This window comes from Globicephala melas, chromosome 15, assembly GCF_963455315.2.
Source record: "Globicephala melas chromosome 15, mGloMel1.2, whole genome shotgun sequence".
Classification (NCBI taxonomy): Eukaryota; Metazoa; Chordata; class Mammalia; order Artiodactyla; family Delphinidae; genus Globicephala; species Globicephala melas.
The window spans coordinates 71244449-71267159 of NC_083328.1; the positions used below are offsets into that span (position 1 = coordinate 71244449).

At 48.6% G+C, this 22711-nt stretch overlaps 1 protein-coding gene across 1 annotated transcript; it reads right to left on the reverse strand.

Annotated features, from left to right (window-relative positions):
* Positions 1 to 1217: 1217 nt before the first annotated feature.
* Positions 1218 to 22700, reverse strand: TOMM34 (translocase of outer mitochondrial membrane 34). Its single transcript, XM_030843591.2, has 7 exons — positions 22440 to 22700; positions 17472 to 17571; positions 16203 to 16355; positions 13110 to 13279; positions 7983 to 8130; positions 2450 to 2576; positions 1218 to 2206 (listed from the first exon to the last, which is right to left on the reverse strand). The coding sequence occupies exons 1-7, from the start codon at positions 22564 to 22566 to the stop codon at positions 2102 to 2104; spliced, it is 930 nt and encodes a 309-aa protein (XP_030699451.1). The 5' UTR covers positions 22567 to 22700; the 3' UTR covers positions 1218 to 2101.
* Positions 22701 to 22711: the final 11 nt, after the last annotated feature.

A 22711-nucleotide genomic window follows, 5' to 3' on the forward strand; every position in this document is an offset into this window, starting at 1 on the left:
ACAGGAACAGAAACCCAAAGGCGCGCTGCGCTAACGCACACAGAGGGCGTGTAAACCGTGCACCAGACAGAGCAGAGCTGCCAGGAGCTGAGCAGGACGACCTGTAAGGGCCCCAGAGGAGCAGCCGCCACCCACCAACCGTGCGGCAGGGGGCCAAGCGGTCGTCACACAGCACTGAAGCTGCTGGTGCCCACGTGTGCACGGGGGTTCTGGGTGCCCGGCCCGAGCAGCCTGCAAGGCAGGGTCCTCTGGAAGCAGTGACCGCTTCTTCGCTCTGGGCCGGCTGACCAAGGCGTTGTGTCACAACTCCACTCTTGTAGAAAGGCTTTCGGTTACCTTCCCAGGTTGTGATTTCCAGGTTATGCTGGTCTACCTGCCTCCTGTGTTTTCATGAGGAAATCAAGCTGCTTGCCTTGCGGGCCTCAAGAAGAGAAAGTCAGTCTGTTGTGACTAGATGGCATCTCTAAACCTGCCTAAAATCGGGTGAGCGTCATGCCTGCTTGCGAGGCAGCAAGAAAAGGGGGTGCAGCTGCTCGCTTTGAGATGGTCCCCAGGCCGGGCCCCTGGAGTTTCTGTGACTCTAAAACCTGCTTCAGCCTGGAGGTCTGGTTGCTCAGAGACTCGGCCCTTGGAGGGGGCGGAAGCAGCGTGCTAACAGCTGAATGTTGCCCAGAGCCGAATGGGATGGGGGAGCAAAGGGACAATACGAACCCTGTCTGCCCGGCTTTCTGGAGTCAAACTTCTCCGTTAAGATGAAAACAATTTAAGCTAAGACGCAGTCCGGGCAGGCAGGGGAGGCGCCCCAGCCTCACCCATACCACACCTTGTGAAGCTGAAGGGCGCTCCCTGGCCCGGTCCTCCCAGCAGAGGCCTTCCCCAGTGCTGTTCCGTGTGCTTGGATTGGTCTTCCCTCCCCTCTTCACCTGCTGTGATCCCCACATTAGAACTTAATTCAAACTTGACTTCCTCAGGGACCCCTTTTCCTCCACGGGGTCAAACCTCCCTAGTTGAGGAAGGTGTTGCGACCACTCCTGCAGAACACTTAAGCCGGCCGCGGTTTCACTCTTGTGTGAGTAACTTCCTGCGTCCCATGGGACAGTCAGCCCTCCGAGAGCAGGGACCGTGTCTATTTACTCACCGCTGTTTCCCCAGCACTATACGTAGGGCCTGGCCCATGCAGACATTCCAGTAAATCTGATCAAAGAATGGATGAGTGCTCCATAAGCAGTCTTTTTTTAAAATTATTGCAAAGTTCCAAAATGAACCAAAACTGAAAAAGCATAAATGAAAGTACAACAGACGTTTATGTAGAAAACATTAATGCAGTAGCTTCAACACAGGGTTCAACAGAATCAGTCAGTTCAGTTCAGATTAACGTCAGCATATTACAAGGAACTAAGAAGCCTCGAGGGGTCCCTGCCCGGGACGGAAGGACACTGGCTTCCAGGGGGCCTTTCTCCCTGTCTCGCCTTCCGAAGTGGCAGCCACACCTTCTGGCTCTTGAAACAGCTCAGGCGCCTCCACGCAGGGGGCGGCAGCACAGAGCCACAGACAAAGCCGGCCAAGGGCCAGGTCCTGCATCCCCACCAAAGGAGGGCTCGGCCAAAAGGCACTGGGGCTTAGAACACAGAGCGCTGTGCCAAGGACCGGGCAGGGACAGCAGCGCTGGAGACCAGCTCAACAGGCTGCTTTGGGTGTAGGCGGGTCAGGGCTTCCCGGTGCCCCCCACGCCCCAGCCCAGGTTGCTCAGGTGGACCACGGTGAGGGTGCCTGGTGACGCTGGAAGGGCAACTCGCTCTGGAGCGTGCTGGGCAGAGACAGAGCCGAGGGCTTTGCCTATGAGGACCTGTCTGTGTGACCCGCTCGCTGTCTGCAGCACAGGGAGTTCGGAACAGGGAGAGACCTTTCCAACAAAACGTCTTGTTTTTGACTACACTGAGCTTAATGTGAACAGGCAAGTCCTCTTGAGGGGTGGGAGGCCACCACATCTCCGAGGGGCAGAGGAGGGTGCTTCGGAGCTTGCCCTGGGGCATGCCGGGTCCCGGGAGCAGGCACGGAGGAAGGTGGTCAGGCAGAGGTGTCCTGCTGCCCCTCTGGGTTTTCAGTTTAAGCTCCGGTTAACCTCCTGCCGCAGCTTCTGTGCGGGACCGTTCCTGGGCTCAATCTGCAGGAGGTTGTTGATGTCCGCAAAGCTGGCTTTATAGTCCTGAGAGGAGAGAGAGGGTGTGGGGATGGAGCCCTGGCCCAGGGAGACCAGGCGGGTGTGGGGACCGCTGCTGAGCCCGCAGAGGGTTTCTGCACCCCAGGCTGGAGGCCTGCCTGGAGCACCCGGGCCCCTGGACCAGAAGGCACGTGGCAGGTACGCCTCACCTTAGCCGTGCTCTGGAGGTGCCAGCACAGACACAACTGGCTGGAGCCCTGTTGGTGCCTCCGGCCAGAACCTCTTTACCTTGAGTGCCTTGTAGGCTTGAGCCCGTCTGTAAAACGCCTTCACGTTCTTTCCGTCCAGCCTGAGGGCTTCCGTGCAGTCCTTCACGGCCTCCTTGTACTGCTTCAGCACCAGATGGCAGAGCGCCCTGAGGGGAAAGAGCGGGCCACGCAGCGGTCTGAGGAGCGCCCTGCGGCTCCCCGAACGCACCGTGCTGGGTGCTTCCTACCTCCCTCAGTCCTCACAGCCACCCAGCCCCCTTCTGCAGAGGTGACGCGGCTCAGAGGGTTGAAGGGACGCACCAAGCTTCCACCACTACAGAGGGGCAGACCTGGGACTCAACCCGGGCTCGAATGACCCGAGATCCTGACCCTGTTCGGTGCTATTGTTCTCTCCGCCTTACACTCCCACACTGTACTCTTTCAAGCTATAAAAGGCTTCCCGAAACGCTCCCCTTGATAAAAAATTATCTACCTCAAGAAAAAAAACAAATACACAGGCTCTAAGTAAATAGCAGGCATGCTGACGTGTTAGGGGCGAAATGTAAAGATGTCTACAACTTACGCATCAAAGATGATAAAGTGGATCAATAGACGGCTATAGTGACAAAGCAAATATAACAATATTCTTTTTAACTGAAGCGTACTTGATTTTATAACAATGTTTATGAATTTAATTGGGAAGTATATGGGTGTTCAATACATAATTCATTCAACTTACATTTTGAAAATTTTCACATTCTGCATCAACTGGGCGGGGGGAAAGTATATATTTGTATCTCTCTCATTCAATTTTAGTCCTTTCCCCCAAAGATAATCACTAAAAACAAAACAGATATCCATTCCACCTCACTTTTGAATGGATACGTAGTATTCACTTGTATGTACCATAATTTATTTTATTAATTCCTTATCAGTAGACATTTTTCACTGTTTCCAGTTTATAAATAAACGATGCTACCATGAACATCCTTGCGCATAAATCTTAGACGCCTATGAGGAGGGACTGCTGCATCAAAAGGTACATACATTTACATTTTTGATTATTACCAAAATGCTCTCCAAAAACCAGCTGACCCTTGAGGAACACGGGTTTGAACCGCGCAGGTCCACTTATATGCAGATCTTTTTCAGTAACAAATTCTACAGTATTACACCATCTGCATTTGGTGGACTCCATGGATGCAGCAGAACCGCAGATGCGAGAGGACGACTGTGAAGTATGCTGAGATTTTTTGACTGCAAGGAGGGTCAGTGCCCCCAACAGCCGCCTTGTTCAAGGGTCAAGTGTACTTAAGAACAGTTACTAACAGAGACTATTTTCCTGCAACTGTACCAACCCTGGGTCTCAACCTTTAACTTCTGCCAATATGAAAGAAAATAGCATCTGTTTTAATGTAGTTGCTTTAAATACAGGTAAAGCTGAGTGTCTTTATATAAGATTTTTAAATCTTATGAAATAAAATTTATCCAACTTCTTTAATGACTTCTGTGGGTCCCCCTCCACCACCACCAAATACCTTCCCCACTGCAAGACAGTTAACCCACACACTGTTCTAGAACTTAATGGTTTTACTTTTTACATTTGAAACTGTGATCCACTTAGAATTTATTTTAAAAAAAGGAGTGAGGGTAGGGATTCGGGTTCCTTTTGAACTCTCTCCAGCCAACCCAACACCATTTATTGGATAATTCCTCTTTTTTTCCCACACTTTATCATATCTAAATTCTCTTATGCTGTTATTCTTTTCCTGACAAATTATGGAATTATTACCAAAAATGTAAAAAAATTCTAGTATTTTCACTGAGATTGCATGGAACTTATAAATCAACTTAGAAAAAGCTTCTCCTTGTAACCATTTAAAAGCAGGCACAAATTCTGTGGCATTCTTCCCATTGAAGAGGTCCTATGTTCTTTCCTCTTGAATGTAGGCAGGTTCTGTGACGGTTCTGACCAATGAGTACAGAGGAACGTATGAGTCCCAGTGGTCGGCTACAGGGGTCTTGTAGCGTCAGCCTGTTCTCTGGGAACACCTGCTCTTGGAGCCTTTAGCCGCTATGCGAGAAGCCAACTACCCTGAGGCCACCATGCTGTGAGGACACTCAAGCCAGCATATGCGACAAGGCTGCCAGGAGAGGAGAAAAAAGGCTCCAGCTTGCTCTATCAGTTCCATTCCCCAGCCATTTCAGTCATCCCAGCCCTGGTGCCAGATATGCAGGAGAAGTGTTTAGATGACTCCAGTCCCAGCTACCATCTTGTTGACCCTGAATGACAGACCCGGAGTAAGAACTGCCCTTTCCGAATTCCTGGCTCACGAATCATGAGCAAAATAAAACAGCTGTTGTCAGCCACTAAGTTTTAGAATAGTAGTCCCTGATCTAAATTTGAACATAGAAGAATTCTAAGGAAACTAAAGTGTTCTCTCAATGGACTCTGGTAATTTAAAGAATTAGCCAAATTTCTGGGAAGCAGAGGAACCACAGTATAAGCATTAGGTACTATTTGGTGACTTCCGAATATAAATGTTGCAATGAAAATAACATATGCACTCCAAAGATTATATTCAAGATGTGAAAAACGCATAACTTTGGCCTATAAAATAAACACCCTTGGCTTTTGGTAAACAGAATGATTTTGTATCCAATCAGAAGGGTTTTCATTATGAAGGAGACAAGACAAGTGAGTGAAAAGGAACTCAGGCTTTGGAGTATAAACACCTGACTTAAATCGCAGCTCCACCATGTATTAGTTGTTTAACTTTATGATCATTTAATTCTAAAATTAAATGATCTGGGACCATGACCTAACCTGAAGGACTAACCTGAAGGACTGCTGTGAGTACTAAATGAGACTCTTCGGAGGTCCATTCAGGGCCTGGCAAATTGTAGGTGCCAAGTACCTGACAGTGATATCCACTCAGGTATCAACTGTACAGACAGAACCGGAGCCTAAGATGATGCACTGGTCCATACAGATGCATATGTACGAAGTGGAGCATTAAAATGGCATCCAGGATGTGGTATATTCCGCCACAATGGATAGGAAATTGATCTGTATAAAGTTTTCAGTCTTCTAAATTAAATTTATACAATCAATGTAATTACATTCAGTCTTCTAAATTAAATTTACACAATCAATGTAATTACAATGTAATTACAACCAAAAGCCCAACAAGATACGGTTTGGAATTTATCACAGTGAACCTAAGGTTTAGCTAGAAGATCAAAGCTGGGAAAATAGCCAGGGATACTCTGATTAAGAAGATTAAGGAAAAGACCAGCCCTACAAGATATATTGCAAAGCAATAGTAATTAACAGTGTGGCACAGACATATTTGCATGAAAATCAGTATTTAAATAAAATCAGTATTTAAATAAAACACTGTCCTGAATGTGGTAAAAATCCAGGAAAATGGGTTAATAGAGGTCTCCAGCAACATGAGGTAATAAGCAAGGCCAGAGAGCCCACAGAAAGAGGAGTTAGAAGATGATGCTGGACTTCCCTGGTGGTGCAGTGGTTAAGAATCTGCCTGTCAATGCAGGGGACACAGGTTCGAGCCCTGGTTCAGGAAGATCCCACATGCCGCGGAGCAACTAAGCCCGCGCGCCACAACTACTGAGCCCGCGTGCCACAACTACTGAAGCCCGTGTGCCTAGAGCCCATGCTCTGCAACAAGAGAAGCCACCGCAATGAGAAGCCTGCGCACCGCAACGAAGAGTAGCTCCCGCTCGCCGAAACTAGAGAAAGCCCGCGCGCAGCAACAAAGACCCAACACAGCCAAAAATAAATAAATTAAAAAAAAAAAAAAAGATGCTGCTGCACAAACATGAACAAAGGGGCTGCAGCCCTTTTTCCCGAGTTAGCCTGGCTGACTGAGGCACCTGGGTCCAATTGGCCAGTAAAACCACAGATCCAAAATGCCAAAATCCATGCTTTAAAACTAAAAGTTCCCTTTTCAACTCATTTGGCAGCAAAACCTGACCTGAACTTACATGAGGCTGCTTAGGCTTTCTTTACACCATTCCATGTGATCCTGGAATTTCCGTATGTTTCACTGCAGAAACACTTAACGATGAACTTCCGCGAGATGCCCAGACCCTGCTGGAGTGTTATGGGACTCAGCATATGCACTATGATACCTTCCTAAAATCGGAAACACATTTTATCCCAAGAGTTTTGGGTAAGGAACGGTGAGCCTATAGGAGACCCAAGATTTCTGAAATAAAGAGTAATGATGGGAAGGAGAAACAGACTCACAAGATTTATTAACGACTTATAACAAATGTTTGGATCAGATCTGGTCCCTTGCTGAATGTTTCAAGCTTCTGACAGTAAAACTAACAGATCTCACTGGAGCCAGGTTCCAATTGTGTCTCCGCCATTTACCGGCTGGGTGAGCTGAGGAAAAGCCCTTCCTGCTCTGAGCCTTGGTTTTCTCAACATTAAAACAAGATGAGCATCTACTACCAATACCTTTGAGGGCTACTGCTGAGCAGGGACTCCTACACAATAAAGAGACAGTACCCTGGCTCCCAGGCTCTCACTGTTGGTGGAAAGAATCACCGACCACTGGCAGCAGCTCAGGGCGCAGGCCCTTCTATAGCGCCGCAAGTCCAACCCCTCAGGCTAGACTGGACCCTTCTCTCTTGCTCAGGCCAGGCAACAGTTAATCCATACCCTGGGTTCTGCCCTGGTCCTCGCAGACAGACAGTGCCAAAACTTCTAACCAGAGGGTCTTGGAGAAGCCCACGGGGTGAGAGTCGGGGAAGGTGCAGAGGCTTTGATACTTGTGTTGGGGGTGTGTTTGCATAGCAAGCCCATAGCTTTTACTCACATCCTATGTTTTTCTGGTTAATGAAAATTTGGGGGGTGGGGGGGCGAACAAAGCCCAGGCTCCCCATGGGCACCCCTCAGTTTCTGCCCTTTAAGAGAGTGAGCGCCACTGGCAACGCCTATCCCAACGTGACCAGAGTGTGAATGCACGTTTTGAGCTGTAACACACAGGCATACCTCGTTTTACTGTGCTTCACAGATATTTTGCAGATATCAAAACTGAAGATTTGTGGCAACCCTGCATCGAGCAAGTCTACTGGCACCATTTTTCCAGCAGCATTTGTTCACTCATGTTGATAATTCTCACAATATTTCAAACTTTTCATTATGATTATACTCGTTACAGTGATCTGTGATCAGTGATCTTTGATGTTACTACTACGACTTGCTCACATGATGACTGGCAATTTTTAGCAATAAAGTATTGTTAAATTAAGGTACGTACGTTGTTTTTTAGACATAATGCTATTGCACATTTAACGGACTACAGTATAATGTAAACGTAACTTTTAGATGCACAGGCAAACCCCAAAACTCGTGTGACTCGAGTTATTGCGATATTTGCTTTACTGTGGTGGTCTGGAACTGACCCTGCGATATCTCCGAGGTATGCCTGTAACTGACTAAATGCTGGGATGCAGAGCCCATCACAGTCTAAGAGAAGACTACGGGAGAATGTTCAGTGTCCTGAAATCTCCCAGGCCAGCCGTGTGGAAGGTACCTGTTGCTGTACGTGGCGGATTCCAAGTTACTAAACCAGAGGCTCTCATTGTACTTCTCAATCGCTTGCTTATGGTTCCCCTTCTTTACAAGCTCATTGCCTTCCTCCTTCAGAACTCTGGCTCTCTCCACATCCCCAGCAGAAGGCACTAGATACAAATTCAGAAGAGGAAAAAACCATGGAGCAGGTGCCCAGCTGAGCTCCAGGAGATCTCTTGGGCAGCGTCTCTTCTAAGCCGTCTACAACACTCTCTCCCCAGAGCGTTCCTGCACCGTGTAAAGCATCCTGCCTGAGTAATGAGACCCCCGATCAATGGCTTCTGGGATATTAAACAGTTTTTCCTTTGGAAGAGATTGGGATTCCTGATATAAACATACTTTTACACACACAATGATAAATACACAATAAAAAGTAACCCAGGTTCTGGCCTCAGCACTGCCACTCAGTAGCTGGAAGTCCTGTGTGACCTACCTAATGCTTCTGGACCTCAATTTGCTCGCCAATACATTGGGGGCAATATCTACTCCACACAGGGCTACTGTTAGGATGAAATGTGAGAAAACAGGAGAAAGTGCAGAGCACCCTATAAACTTAAAGTAGGAGAATAAGTGAGAAAGTATTTAAATAAACAAGCATCTGGTAAAAATGGGTGAAGATCCTGCGCTCCCAGAAAAGGGCAGAGGTATCTGCTACTCCTCAGTTGTTTTGGTCTGAGCCTGTGAGTGTTCTCCCCAACTCGACACCTGCAGCTGTGCCCCAGCCTTCGGGGTGGCGGGGTGGGGAGAGGGAGAAAGGGAGAAAAAGAGAGAACAAGGTGAAATGCCAGCTGCTCCACCTGGCCTTGGGGCCCTCCACTGCACTGCCCCAGTTAATTATTCCAGCCCCAGCTCCCATATAACCTGCTTTTTCAATTTTTAAAAACTATCTTTATAAAATACTCAATACTTATGACAAGGGTAAGGTTTTAGGAATAAAACTAATACCCTTGAACTCATCCCTCACCTTAAGAAACAGAACATTTACTAAGACCTTTGAAATCCTGTGAGCCTCTCCCACAATCAATCCACCCCAGGAGGAAACCATCGTCCCCAGTTCTGTGCACACCAACCCCCCCGTTTTCTTGGTTAGTTTAACTATATATACAATCGTATCTATAAACTGTTTATTGTTTACGTTGTTTTAGAACTTCACATAAAGGAATACATAGTTCTATGTATTCTTTTTCCCCTCAAAATTATATTCCTGAGATGCATCTGTGTGGATGCACACACCTGTAACTCCTTCATTCATTCCCACTGCTGCAATGCAACTGACTTATCCGTTCTACTGTTTATGGAGACTTGGGTTATTTTGCTTTTCGCTCTTACCAAATTTTTTTAATTAAAAAAAATATATTTATTTATTTATGGCTGCGTTGGGTCTTCGTTGCTGCACACGGGCTTTCTCTAGTTGCGGCGAGCGGGGGCTACTCTTAGTTGCGGTGCGCGGGCTTCTCGTTGCGGTGGCTTCTCTTGTTGCGGAGCACGGGCTCCAGGCACGCAGGCTTCAGTAGCTGTGGAACGCGAGCTCAGTAGTTGTGAGGCACGGGCTTAGTTGCTCCGCGGCATGTGGGATCTTCCCGGACCAGGGCTCGAACCCGTGTCCCCTGAATTGGCAGGAGGATCCTTAACCACTGCGCCACCAGGGAAGTCCCTCTTACCGAATTTCTGCTCTGAACGTCCTTGTACATGCCTCCTTGTGCACACGTGCAGGAGTTTCTCTAGAAGCAGAGCCAGTGGGTTGCGATGTGCACACACCCTCAGCTTCACCTCGGCTCTGCAACGCACCCCGCGCTGCCCCGCGCTTGTCCCCGCTAGCCACCAGCGACGCCCCACCACTTCATTCTCTCACTCCTTCCACTGCCTCTGCCAGAAACCCCCTTCCCTTCGCGCCTGAAGAGCTCACCCTTTCAGGCCCAGCTCAACCTGTCACCTCCAGGAGCCTTTCCCCAGCTCTCCCAAGCACACTGATGGCAGTTCCCAATTTGAATTCCTCAAACATTAGAGACTCTAAAGCACCTGTTCTTCCTCCTGTATTTTATTATTTTTTAAAATTTATTGAGATACAATTTATCTACCATAAAATTCACCATTTTAAAGTGTACAAATCACTGATTTTAGTGTATTCCCAAAGTTAGGCAACCATGACCACTACCTAATTCCAGAACGTTTTCATCACCTCCAAAAGAAACCCCATACCCATTAGCAGCCCCTCCCATTCATTCCCCTACCCCCATCCTCGGTAACCACCAATCTACTTTCCGTCTTTTAGGATTTGCTACCGTGGACATTTCATCTAAACGGAATCATACGATATGTGCTCTTTTGTGACTTCCTTCACTTCGCATAGTGTGTTCAAGGTTCATCTGTGTTGCACCATGTATCAGAATTTCCTTCCTTTTTATGGCCAAGTGATGTTGCACTGTATGGATATACCACATTCTGTTTATCCATTCATCATCTGAGGGACATTTGGGTTGTTTCCACTTTTGGGCTGCTATGAATAATGATGCTGTGAACATTTGTGAACAAGCTTTTATGTGAACGTGTGTTCGATTCTCTAGGAGTGGGACTGCCGTCGCGTAGCTCTTAAGTGTATGTTCGTTTTAATGCATCTCGTGTGAAGCCCTTTACACACATAAAGCTTTCAGCCCCGGCTTGGGACTTGAGTGAGCAGATAGGAACCTATCTCACCAACAACACGTGGTGGGGTCCAAGTCAGCTGGAAAGCCCAGCCAGAGTCCCACTGGCAATTCTCTTTCCTCTCTCCCGTGCCCTGAGAGGCTCGATGGCTCCTTCAATTCAAGATGCTGTGTATTTGATGACAATTCAGAGGGCTGGCGTAGGGGAAGTGGTGGCGGGAAAGTTTCTGTTGACACTGATTGTAAGATACCTCCTGATTTTAAAAAGTTAAATTGTTTGGGGGAGGGGAGAGGGATTATTGCATTTTTAGACTTGGGGAGATTAGTCTTACATTTAAAGGTTACCCCCAGAGGCCAACCCAGCATTTTTATAGAGGAGGAAAAGGAGGGATGGCTCCACAGCTTAGACAACAGTGCAGGCCAACCCGTACTGCTGAGGCTGCAGAGAGAAGGGGGGTAGACACAGAAGCAGCAGGCAAGGCTGGGCGGTGGTCCCTCTACTGAGCATCTCTGATGTGGCCTCCGGGGGCAGCCCGTGGAGAGAAAGGTTACTCTGTGCTACGTCAGACACTAAGCAATAGGGACCTGCTCCTTAATTCTCCACACCATGGTGTCACAGGAAAGGCTGAGGAGCTCCAAGGGGCAGAGCCCAGAGAACCCTGGACTCCGAGCCCAACCCTGTTCCTTCCATAAAGCCACGTATTACTTCACCTCCCTGGGCCTTGGTTTCCCGATCTGTGCCGTCAGGAGAGTGATCCCTTCCCTGCCTGAGTCACTCTGTCATTATCAGGACCAAACGAAATGAGTTAATAGGGAGGTGAGCATTCTTTAAAATGACGGACACGTGGGTGATGACGTATCATGGGCCTGCATTCATTTAAGCTCATTGGTCTATTCATGCCACAGATATTAATAAGCACCTGGTTAGAGTTCAACCTCAACTACCTCTTAAAGTAACTACCACTACATTTTTATTACCTACTGTACGCTTTGTTTATCTAAGTCACTCTAACCTCAGAAGAAGCTCCTTAGGCTTCCCTCCTAGTACTCATGCCTCCTACTCCCTGCCCAATACTCACGCCTTCCTGAAACCTGGGTCTTTACAGTGGTCTCCTTCTCGGGACTCTTTCGACGCATTAACGTTTTGGCCTTCCTCCTGTATTTTAAATTGCTCTGTTTAGGCGTCTCAGTCTCTCACTGGGCCGAGAGCGTCCCGAGGGCCTCTCTGGGCCACACTGCTCAGCACAGGGCCTGGGACACACCTGGCTGTGACTCCAACAAAAGAATGAAGTAAATGGTAGGTGCACTGAAGGCGTCGAGTTCATTAGCGCCCCACGTTCTCGTTCTAGGGAGGGAATTCTCCCCACGGCCAGATAGGTTTCCTCCTGGGAAGGGGAACGACTCCTGCCCTCCTGTATACCCGATGCAAGGCTCCAGCCCCGCCTCCTCAATACCTCACCTCCCATCCTCAGTACCTCACTTGCTGGGCTGGGAGGACTCCCCTGGAGCATTTAAAGAGTTTCCAGTTGCCCCTGCCTGAAGAAGGGCCTCTTGTTTTTATAGAGCTGAGGTGGACAGTCTCCTGTTTGGGGCTACCTGGCTTTGATCTTCCGTCTCTTACTCATCCTCCTCCAGGGACTCATACAGTGTGTGCGTTCCTCTAGCTATGGAGGTGGAGCAGATGGCATAGAGCTGAGCTCATCACAAAATCTCAAGCCCTGGTCACAGTGACTAGTGTAGGGAATGGCCTGTGACCACATAAGGCCAAAATGAATTAAGAAAAGAGGAGCTAGGGATTTGGGGGAAAGAAACCCTCTCTTAGGTAGCTATCAGAAAAAGAACTCTTTCTCTCCCTCTGGGTCATGAGGCATGGCACATGGATGCGAGTCAGTGAACTGCTACAGCTGTTGTACTACTTTGGAGGGAAGACTGCCTGCAGACAAAGACGATACACATTAGAGAAGAGCGCAGACGGAAGTGCAGAGAAATGGAGCCAGAGTCTGATGATGTAGTGAGCTGCTGGAGCAAGCCATGCCTGAACCTGAACTCCAGGCCTTTCAGTTATATGGGCCAATAAATTCTCTTTATTATTTTTACCACATGAAGTTTTTCTGTTCTTTCAACCAAAAACATCCTACATGATACATCCAAATGCTGCCGGAGGGATGAGAAGGGAACGAACACCGGATACCTGTGCGCCAGGCTGGGAGCTCAACGAGCCTCACATCACCTAATCCCTACACCTGTGGGGTAGGCTGTCTCATCGCCCACTGTAGAGCAGAGGAGACAATCTCTAGGAGGTTAAGGCCTTTTTGTTTTGTTTTTTACTTTGTTTATAGGATTTTTAAAAGAACTCATCTTACACGAGGCCAATTTTTACAGGATTACTCTAAAGAAAGTGGCTCTGGGGAGACTGGACTCTCTCCGGGCAGGAAGTCACAGCTTACCTCTGCTCTTCGTAGCTGTGGTTTCTTTGGATTTGCTTTTAGCTGTCTCTTTGCAGTCTCCCGAAGGCATACACTCCCACCTCTTCTGAGCGGAAACAGGCACCAAGGGGATAGAGGGCAGCTTCTGGCGCCACTCGGGCCCAAAGGAGTCCATAAGAGCTCTGGTCATTCTGGAAAGGCAGGCAGGATCACAGAGAGGTTTCCAGCTGGGTCAGGAAGATATTCCTCCTCTCATAAGCCCAAAGGAGGTATACGAGAGCCAGTTATCATCTGCCCCTGGTTTGAACCATCTCTTTGTACCCTTCTGACTCGCAGCAGGAAAGGAACAGGAGCCTGCCACCATATACGTCTTCTCAGGTCTGCCACCACGACACCCCCTCCCTGCCTGGCCCTCGCTTGTCACACTATGTTAACTTCAAAGGGATGATCTGGTGCTTGCTAAGGTAACTAAACCTGACCCCCAAGGGACCATGCATGCCCCAAGAACCACATGTTTTATATTTTCTTAATGCATCTATTACAAGGCCATGCAAAAACCTGACATTTGATTAACGCTCAGAGATTTTTTTTTAAAATGCAAATCTTACGTCATTCAAATTTTAAAATCTTTCAGTGGTTCCCATTTCACTAGGCTGGCAGGGCCTGAGGCCTGGTGCCCTCCCACCCCTCCGTTTTTATCGTGTGCCACACTGCCTCTCAATCCTCACGCTCAAGCCTTTGCATGTGCTCTCCCCTCCCCCCAGAAGAATCTCCTCCACTTCCCATTCCCCACTCCCACCTTCTAGGCTCAGGGACCATGCTGGTTTTGTTAACTGAACTCCAGCACCTGGCACATTACCTGGCACCCACGAGGGCCCATTAAGTAGGTGCTGAGTGAGTACATGAAGCTGACTGTAACTTCTGCTCCTACAACAGTGTTCCTGTGTTACTAGAATGAAGAGCTCACAGACTGGTATCACTAAATACTCAGGGGCTCTAAGCCCCCAAAGCTGTTGTTCTGATCGGCCCAGCTGCTTCAAAACTCTACCCTCCTCCACCGTTCTCCCTAACCCTCCACCTTGGACTTCCTCACACCCTAAACACAAACCTACCTGCACGGGCACACAACAATTCCTATTTCTCTCCCATCAAAACAGAAGAGCCGACAGGGCCAATCCCTCCACCTCGGCTCGGGAGCCATCTTTCCCTGCCTCTCTTGGGCCGCACTCGGCCGGCACCGCCCTCTCCCACACTTGCATTCTTTCTCTCTACCGACCCCAAAGCTCAGCAGCTAGCTCCCTCCTCCCGGACGGACCCCTGACGCGGCAGCTACACTGCTCTGCCCCTTCCCAGCCAGGCTCCTTAGGCCCACTGCCATTTGGCTTCGGATCCCATTGAACTGCTTCCATCAGAATCACCAGTGACTTCATTCCTAAACCCCGAGTCTACGTAAGCTCATCGAAACACCTGATCTGAATGACGTCTTCATCCCCCTGAAACGCTCCTGCCTCCGTGATGCTAAATGCTCCAGTGTCCTCCTCCCGCTCCCGCTGCTGTTCCTCTGTACGGCCCTCAAATGCTGGATTCCTCAAACTCCATCCTCTTCCCCCCACACACTTGCTGTGGTGCTCTGTTTTTTCCCCACAACCTCAAGCCGCCCCTATGCTGATGACCTTCAGATCTCTATGTTCGGCCCGTATTTTTCCCCCTTTGCTCTGAATGCATGTAAATGCCCAGCCGGCTTCTTGCTTCTCTGGTCTCTGCCCCACAGTCACCTCCCACTCAGGGTGTCAACCACCTGGACGCCTCCTCTCTTCTTCCCTTCCCCCCACCCTCCAACCGCCAACACTTGTTGAAATACCACCTGAGTGTCCCTGAATTGGTCCCACTGTTCTCTATCCACCATCTCTCCTGGATTACTGCCCGCCCCATTCCTATTCTGTTCTCCTTCATGGTCGACACAGCGGGCAGCCACTCAGCTTTTCTCTCAAATCTGCTCATGCTGCCCCCCTGCTAAAGACCCTTTCACGATGCCTCACTGTCTGGGTTAAATCTAAGCCCCTGGACACAAGGCCCTGTGTGATCTGGCCTCACCATCCTTCTTGAACCGAGCCGCTCGCGTGCAGCGCCATGAGCAGTGGACTTCTCGCAATCCCTCTAAGGCCTCCTACTCACCCACCTCGCACACGCGGCCCGTGCTCCTTGCTGGCCCCTGGCCCAGAGCACTACTCATCTCTCTGTCACAGCTCACCTTCTCTGGAAAGCCCTCTCTGGACTCCCCCTGGCTGTTAGGTGCCTTCTACCACAGCACTCATCACACTGCAGGTTTGCCTATGACTGACTGCCGTCCTCCTGGAGACCAGGAGCTCTACTAGGGCAGGAAGAGGTATGTCTCAGTCATCGGCCCAGGCCCTAGCGCAAAGTCTGGTACATAAGTGGCAGATTTTGTTGAATGACAGAGACTAAAAGGAAGCAGAGAGAAAACAAGTCAAGCCAGAAAGGACGCACTAAACAGATACCATGGAGTCCTGTTCAGGGTTTCTGTTAGTGTGGTGTCTGGCTTTCTAACAGACCATGCAAAGAGGGGAAACATGACCAGTTACCCAAATGAGGGCATCTGCTCAGAAAACCAGAAAGACATTTCACCTGACGGGCCTTGTGAAGGGGTCACAGTACAATATACTGAACCATATCCACAAACAACAGCCCTACAGCCTGGGGTGACAGCTGCTTGTTCTGTGTCTTACTTTCCCCACTCTAGTTAGCTCTTTGGAGCAAGTGGGGTCTACCTCTTTTTTATATTGGTATTCCCCACTGAACCCGGCTGAAACAGAGCTCAATTAAGTACGACTGTGTGAACGCATTTGAGCATCTAGGCAAAAAAAAAACACAAAAAAACCCCCAAGACCCCCACAACTCAGTAATTCTGACCCCTTAAAAACCTGCTAAAATACAACAGCAGACTGTCCTTCCACACTTTCTGCACATGCTCATTAGGAGTTTCTAAGGCTAGCCCAAAGGGATCCTCCCAGAAGACGACCAAAGCAATGGTTCCAAGCTAATCAGGGAGGACAGGACATCTCGGAGAGACTGACCACAGTGGCCCAGGCTCACCTGCTGCTGCCTTCCAAGGCTGACGTCACACGGTCATCAATCTGCAGCACGGTCAGGTAGTCCATGTAGGCCAGGGTGTACTTCTCCAGGGCCTCGTAGGCCGACGCTCGCCGCAGCAGGGGCTTCATGCCAAAGGGAACCAAGGCCAGCGCTCTGGGACAGGAGGCAGAAATGTCATCGGGCTGCTGAGTCACCAGGGCTCCCCGCCGCAGTTCCTGCCAGATAGGGCATCTGCAGCACTCAGTACACGGGAGGTCATTTCTGACAAGACAATGCTAGACGGTGAAGTCTTAGAAGAGGGACTTTTCAACTTAGACTGAAGTGGAGTAGGGAAAGAGGGCAGAGAACCACTACTGTTGTGAAACGTGTGCGCGTGTGCATCGATCTTCATAGCTGCAATCCCCCGAAATCAAGAATAAGTGTCTTGTAGCTTTCATGCTTCTATGTTTCTATAGAGCGTGGCCAAGTGGGAACGACAAACAGGCTTTGGAGTCAGACGGAGCAGTGTCTGAATTCCACCTCTGCCACTAACCACGTGACCCCAGGCGAATCACTCTACAGCCTCAATCCTCCACAACCCAGTTCTAGCCTGGGAAGGATGGCTGACTTACCCCACAGAGTGCTTATGAGCGCTCCACGAAGGAAACCTAGCACAGGGCCTGGTAAAACCAACTGAGCACAGGCTCCACGAGCATGCTCACCCTTCTCCTCCTCTCCCACCCATCACCAGGGCATGAATCTAAGGCAATGTCACAGGATATCAGATCTGAGAACACATTAAGGTACATGTGCTAGTTTAGTGATGACCACGCAGGCAATCTCAGATTGGCTTGAAGAAGAAAGTATGAAAAACTGTTTAACGTCCTCTACACCTGGTCATTGCTTACTTCTTTCGAGGCTATCTATTAAGCTCCATCCCTCTTTCTTTCTCTCCCTCCCTCCCTCTCTCACCCACATCCACCCCAGAAAAAAACCTGAGCAAGCCAGTCACTAGTCTGCAACTCCACCTCATTCCCAGGTCCCAGATCTCACAAAGCCTTAAAGGCCTACCTCTAACTGCCCACCCTACTCCTTTCAGCAGCAGAGCTGAGGCTCCAAAGACACAAGTCAGGGGCCACAAGGACCAAAGACAGCTTCCTATTCTCAGTGACCTGCTGACACTTAGTGACAGTTCCTAATATCTGTCGCAGAGGTAACTTGGTGGGACCAGAGAAGCCCAGCCTCCCCTCCCGAGCCCCCAGCACCCCAAAGTCAGCCCTGCCCGCTCACGAAGTGCAGTCCTTGATGCAGTCTATGCAGTTCCCGTCCTTCAAGTGGCATGCTGCTCGGTTGGAGTAGAGAACACTTTCTTTTTCTCGGTCTGAAGAACCTGCCCAAGTGGAAGCAGAAAGTGCACTATTAACAGGCTGGGAAATGGATGCCTCAGGATATCCGGAGTGCATCCACACCCTGAGCTCTCTGGGCTTTAGTAAACGGCAGCAGAGATGACTGTAACCCCATCAGGCTTGGTGGTCTGATGGGCTGGCAAGTCTGGCAAGGGAGTGAGAACACCCAGCTTCCTGCCATTCACAGGGCATCAAGCATCTGCTCACTCACTCAGCTCAGCACTGAACGTGGTACCAGGCCAAAGATCAAAATGAAATAGCTCAAAGAAATCCACACTGTAACTACCTGGTGTGTGTGTGTGTGTGTGTGTGTGTGTGTGTGTGTGTGTGTGTGTGTGTGTGTGTGTGTGTGTGTGTGTGTGTGTGTGTGTGTGTGTGTGTGTGTGTGTAAATCCACGTTGTAACTACCTGGGGTGTGTGTGTGTGTGTAAATCCATGCTGTAACCACCTGGGGTGTGTGTGTGTGTGTATGTGTGTGTGCAAATCCATGCTGTAACTACCTGGGGTGTGTGTGTGTGTAAATCCATGCTGTAACCACCTGGGGTGTGTGTGTGTGTGTATGTGTGTGTGTAAATCCATGTTGTAACTACCCGGGGTGTGTGTGTGTTAATTTTAGTACAAGAAGCGTGTAAATCCAATAAAGAAGAAAGAGACGAAAATGTCATAAATGCTATGATAAATGGATCGAACAAGTGTTATGGGGACACAAAAAACTAATTCTACCTTCGCAGAGAGGACTCTGCCAAGTCCTCTGGGTCTGGCAGGACTACAGAGAACTTAATCAGCAGAAGGGCTCAAGCTATGCCATGGGGAAGAAATCATTACTGCCTTTCCCTAAAGGCAGTCCTTACCCTTAGGAATCTCAGAAAGCTCTAGTCCTTTACTGTGGCCACAAGGATTTTCATTTCTAAAAATAATTTTTCAACCACTTCATACCCACTAGCATGAGCCATAATGAAAACAAAAAGTGGAAACTGTCAAGTGTTGACCCAGTGATTCCGATCCCAGGCACATACCCAGAACAGAAAACAAGCTCTCCTTTGAAAATTGTGAAACATATGGAAACCAGTATAACAGACAGTTGATATTCATCACTAAACTCAGCATACAATCTATTTGTTTCCACCTTTTTGTTTTTGATATGACTAAAGCTCCACTCATCCCCACCCTTTTCCCTTTGCCCGCTTCCCAGTCCCCCAGAGGTTGGCATAATCCTGAACTTGGTATGTCACATTCTCATGTATGTCTATCTTTATTACATAGGTATTCACAGGCAAGACACAATATCACTTTCTTTCTTTCTTTTTTTTTTTTTTTTGGCCATGCCGCACGGCATACGAGATCTTAGTTCCCCGACCAGGGCTCAAACCCTCACCCAGTGCAGTGGAAGCGCAGAGTCTTAACCACTGGACCGCCAGCGAAGTCCACTTCCTTTTAAAGCTTTCCCTAAGTGGCATAACCACTGGACCACCAGGGAAGTCCCTGTCCTTTTAAAGCTCTTCCTAAGTGGCATCATATTGCCTCTCCTGCAGCTTGCCTTTTTCACTAAGTATCATGTTACCATACTGATGCATGATCTCTTTCATTCAATACCAAATATAATAAAATTATCTTCTTTTTTCTCTTATTTTTGCCAGGCCCCGAGTGAGATAGCAAAGTACAGAGATAAGTAAAATACATCCTTGCCCTTAAGAAGCAAGCACAAGTATTCAAAACTTGCAATCCATCTCAAGTTACCAGAGCACGGTTGCTCAGAAAACAGCAGTGGTGTGGTGGAAAGGGCATCAGAACCTACAATCCAGCCTGCGATCCTGCACAAGTCATTCAATCCCCCTGATCACATGTGCTCACCTATCGGATGAAGGTATCATTTCACAGACTTGCTGGAAGGGTTTGTTGTATTAGGTTGCTGCCTGCTCTCCTTTCAAGATCAGGGAAACTGATGAGAGAAATCAAGGGACTTGCCCATAAATTACCTAGAAAATCAGTAGCAGGATCAGAACCAAATTCTGGTCCCCTGCTGAATCCAGACATCAGGCCACCTCTTCTTGGGGCCCAGAATAAATCCATACAAAAAGACAAGTTTTTCCAGGCCAGCTGGGGTAGGATGAAAGAAGAAGGCAGAAATATCAATACCTCACATTCCTCAACAACTTTATTAAGTTGAGATGAAGAGCTGGGCCTACAGAGAAGTGTTCTAGAAAAAAAGACAGGGCAGTGGAGCAAAAGAGTGGCTTGAAACTGCAAAAATTCAAACAAAAAAGACTGAAACTTAGAGAGGATTTGGAAAAAAGTCTAGCAAAATGATTAAAAACTTGGACTTGGGAATCGGAGAGACCCACATTCAAATTCTGCCTCTGACATGTCTTCACTGTGTCAGCCCAGAAGAGGCAATTTAACTCTTCTGGATCCCTCATCTATAAAGCGTCTTACCCATAAGTTAGTATGAAGATAAAAAGGGGTAATGTCGGGCTTCCCTGGTGGCGCAGTGGTTGAGAGTCCACCTGCCGATGCAGGGGATGCGGGTTCGTGCCCCGGTCCGGGAGGATCCCACGTGCCGCGGAGCGCCTGGGCCCATGAGCCATGGCCGCTGAGCCTGCGCGTCCGGAGCCTGTGCTCCGCAACCAGAGAGGCCACAACGGTGAGAGGCCCGCGTACCGCAAAAAAAAAAAAAAAAAAAAAAGGGGGTATTGTCTATAATGTCTAGCAGGTACTCAACAAATGCTAGCCAAGGAAATGAGAAAGAGGAGGAAGGCAAAGGGAAAGAGGTACCAACGAGGGGCTGAAAGGGGTTCCAATGAGGCTCTGGGATAAGACATTCTGGAGAGGCTTTGGGCAAAAGGCTGTTGTTGGCTGAAATGAGCCGGAGGCTGGGAGAACTGGTAACAAAAGGTTACTCCTCTGTTGAAAATCCTCCAGTAGCTTCCCATCAGGAAATAAAACCCAAACTCCTTATCATGAACTGCTATGTAAAATGCCTACACAATAAGGTTCTTCCTCTGTAACTGACCAAGTCTTACTACTTCCTCCACTGGCTCCCTGTGCTTTGGCTCCTGGAACACACCCGCTGATTCTGTCTGAGGCCTTTGAAATTACGGTTCCTTCAACCTGGAATGCTCGGCACCCAAGACTTTGTGCAGTTGGCTTCTTCTCACCATTCAGATATCACCCCAAATGTCACTTCTGCAAAGAAGTTGTCTTTGACCTCCCATTCTTCATAAAGGAGTTCCCCAGTCAAACCTATCACAGCATCACATCTGTCTTCTTCAACAGCCCTGATCATTATTGCACAGTTGTTGTTTGCTATTTACTAGCTTAAGATCACACCTGTGGCTCCCTCACCAACAAGGATGTATGACCCTTGAGAGGAAGGACCTTCTCCATCTTATTATACACTCATTACATACAGGTGCTGAACAAATGTTAATTTAAGTAAAGACTGACCCGTTGAGGAGAATGAGAGTTGCCTCAGGGATCAGAATGAGGCCTAAATATCAGAATGGGGTCCAATAGGACAATTAAAAAGCAGGCAGCTCACACACCTATCAGGATGGCCACTATTGAAAGAATAGAAAGTAAAATGTGTTGGTAAGGATGCTGAGAACTTGGAATCATTGTGCCCTGCTGGTGGGAATGTAAAATGGTACAGCTATTATGGAAAACAGTATGGAGGTTCCCTGCCCCCTCAGATTAAAAATACAATTACTATCTGATCCAGCAATCCCACTTCTGGGTATGTATGCAAAAGAATTCAAAGCAGGGCCTCAGAGATATCTGCACATTCATGTTCATCATAGCCAAGAGGTGGGAGCAATTCAAACGTCCATTAACAGATGAATGGATAAAGACAATGTGGTATATCCACACAATGGAATATTATGCAGCCATAAAAAAGAACGAAATCCTGTCACATGCTACAACATAGATTATAATGTCATAGAGATTATTCAGTCACAAAAGACAAATACTGTATTATTCTACTCGTTTGAAGTACCTAAAGTAGTCAAAATCATTGACATGGAAAGCAGAAAGGTGGATACCAAGGGCTGGGGGGAGAGGGGGAATTAGTGTTTAGTGGGTACAGAGTTTCAGTGTTGCAAGAGGAAAAAGTTCCAGAGATTTGTTGCACAACGACGTGAATATACTTAACTCTACTGAACTCTACACTTACAGATGGTTAAGATGGTAAATTTAATGTTTTTTTAACCACTGTAAAAAATGTTAAAACATCTATTAATATGGAAATATGTTCCTGTTATGTCATTAAGTAAAAAAGAACCAGGAGGTCTTCCCTGGTGGGGCAGTGGTTAAGAATCCGCCTGCCAATGCAGGAAACACGGGTTCGAGCCCTGGGCCGGGAAGATCCCACATGCCGCAGAGCTACTAAGCTTGTGTGCCACAACTACTGAGCCTGCAAGCCACAACTATTGAAGCCCGCGCTCCGCGACAACAGAAGCCACCGCAATGAGAAGCCCGCGCACCACAACCAAGAGCAGCCCCCGCTCGCTGCAACTAGAGAAAAGCCGGCACGCGGCAACACAGCCAAAACTAAATAAATAAATTAAAAAAAAAATCCAACAACACACAGACACAAAGAACCAGTAATAAAACCATGTTACAATAATAATAATAATAAAAGTGGAAAGAAAGGCTAAGGAAGTTTCTCGTAGGATGCCCAAGCTGGGGGAAGGGGCAGGAATGGGCAGGTGGTGGGAGGGCCTGGTTGGCCAGTCGGCCTCGGGGTAAGGAAGCCCTAGGCCGACAGGGCCAGAGCGACGTCTGGGTAGCTGGGGCCGGGGGAGACAAGAGGGAGAAGGAAGCCTGGCGGCGAAATGGGGGGCCGGGGTCGCACCTTGCGCCTGCAGCATCCGTAGCGCGCGGCTGTAGAGTGTGGCGGCCTCGGCGAACTGGCCATTGCGGAAGCTCAGGTTGCCGGCGGCGCGGAGCTCCTCCACAGAGTCTGGAAGTTTGGGGGCCATCCTGGCGCCGGACAGGTAAACTGGGGGCTGGGCCCCGATTCCCGGCGCCGAGGCGTGCCCAACCGCGTCTGGGCGGAAGCACCGGCTGCGACTATTTGGGTGCAACGGCTACCCTGGCGAGGAGAGGGCGGGACGGAGCGGGGCA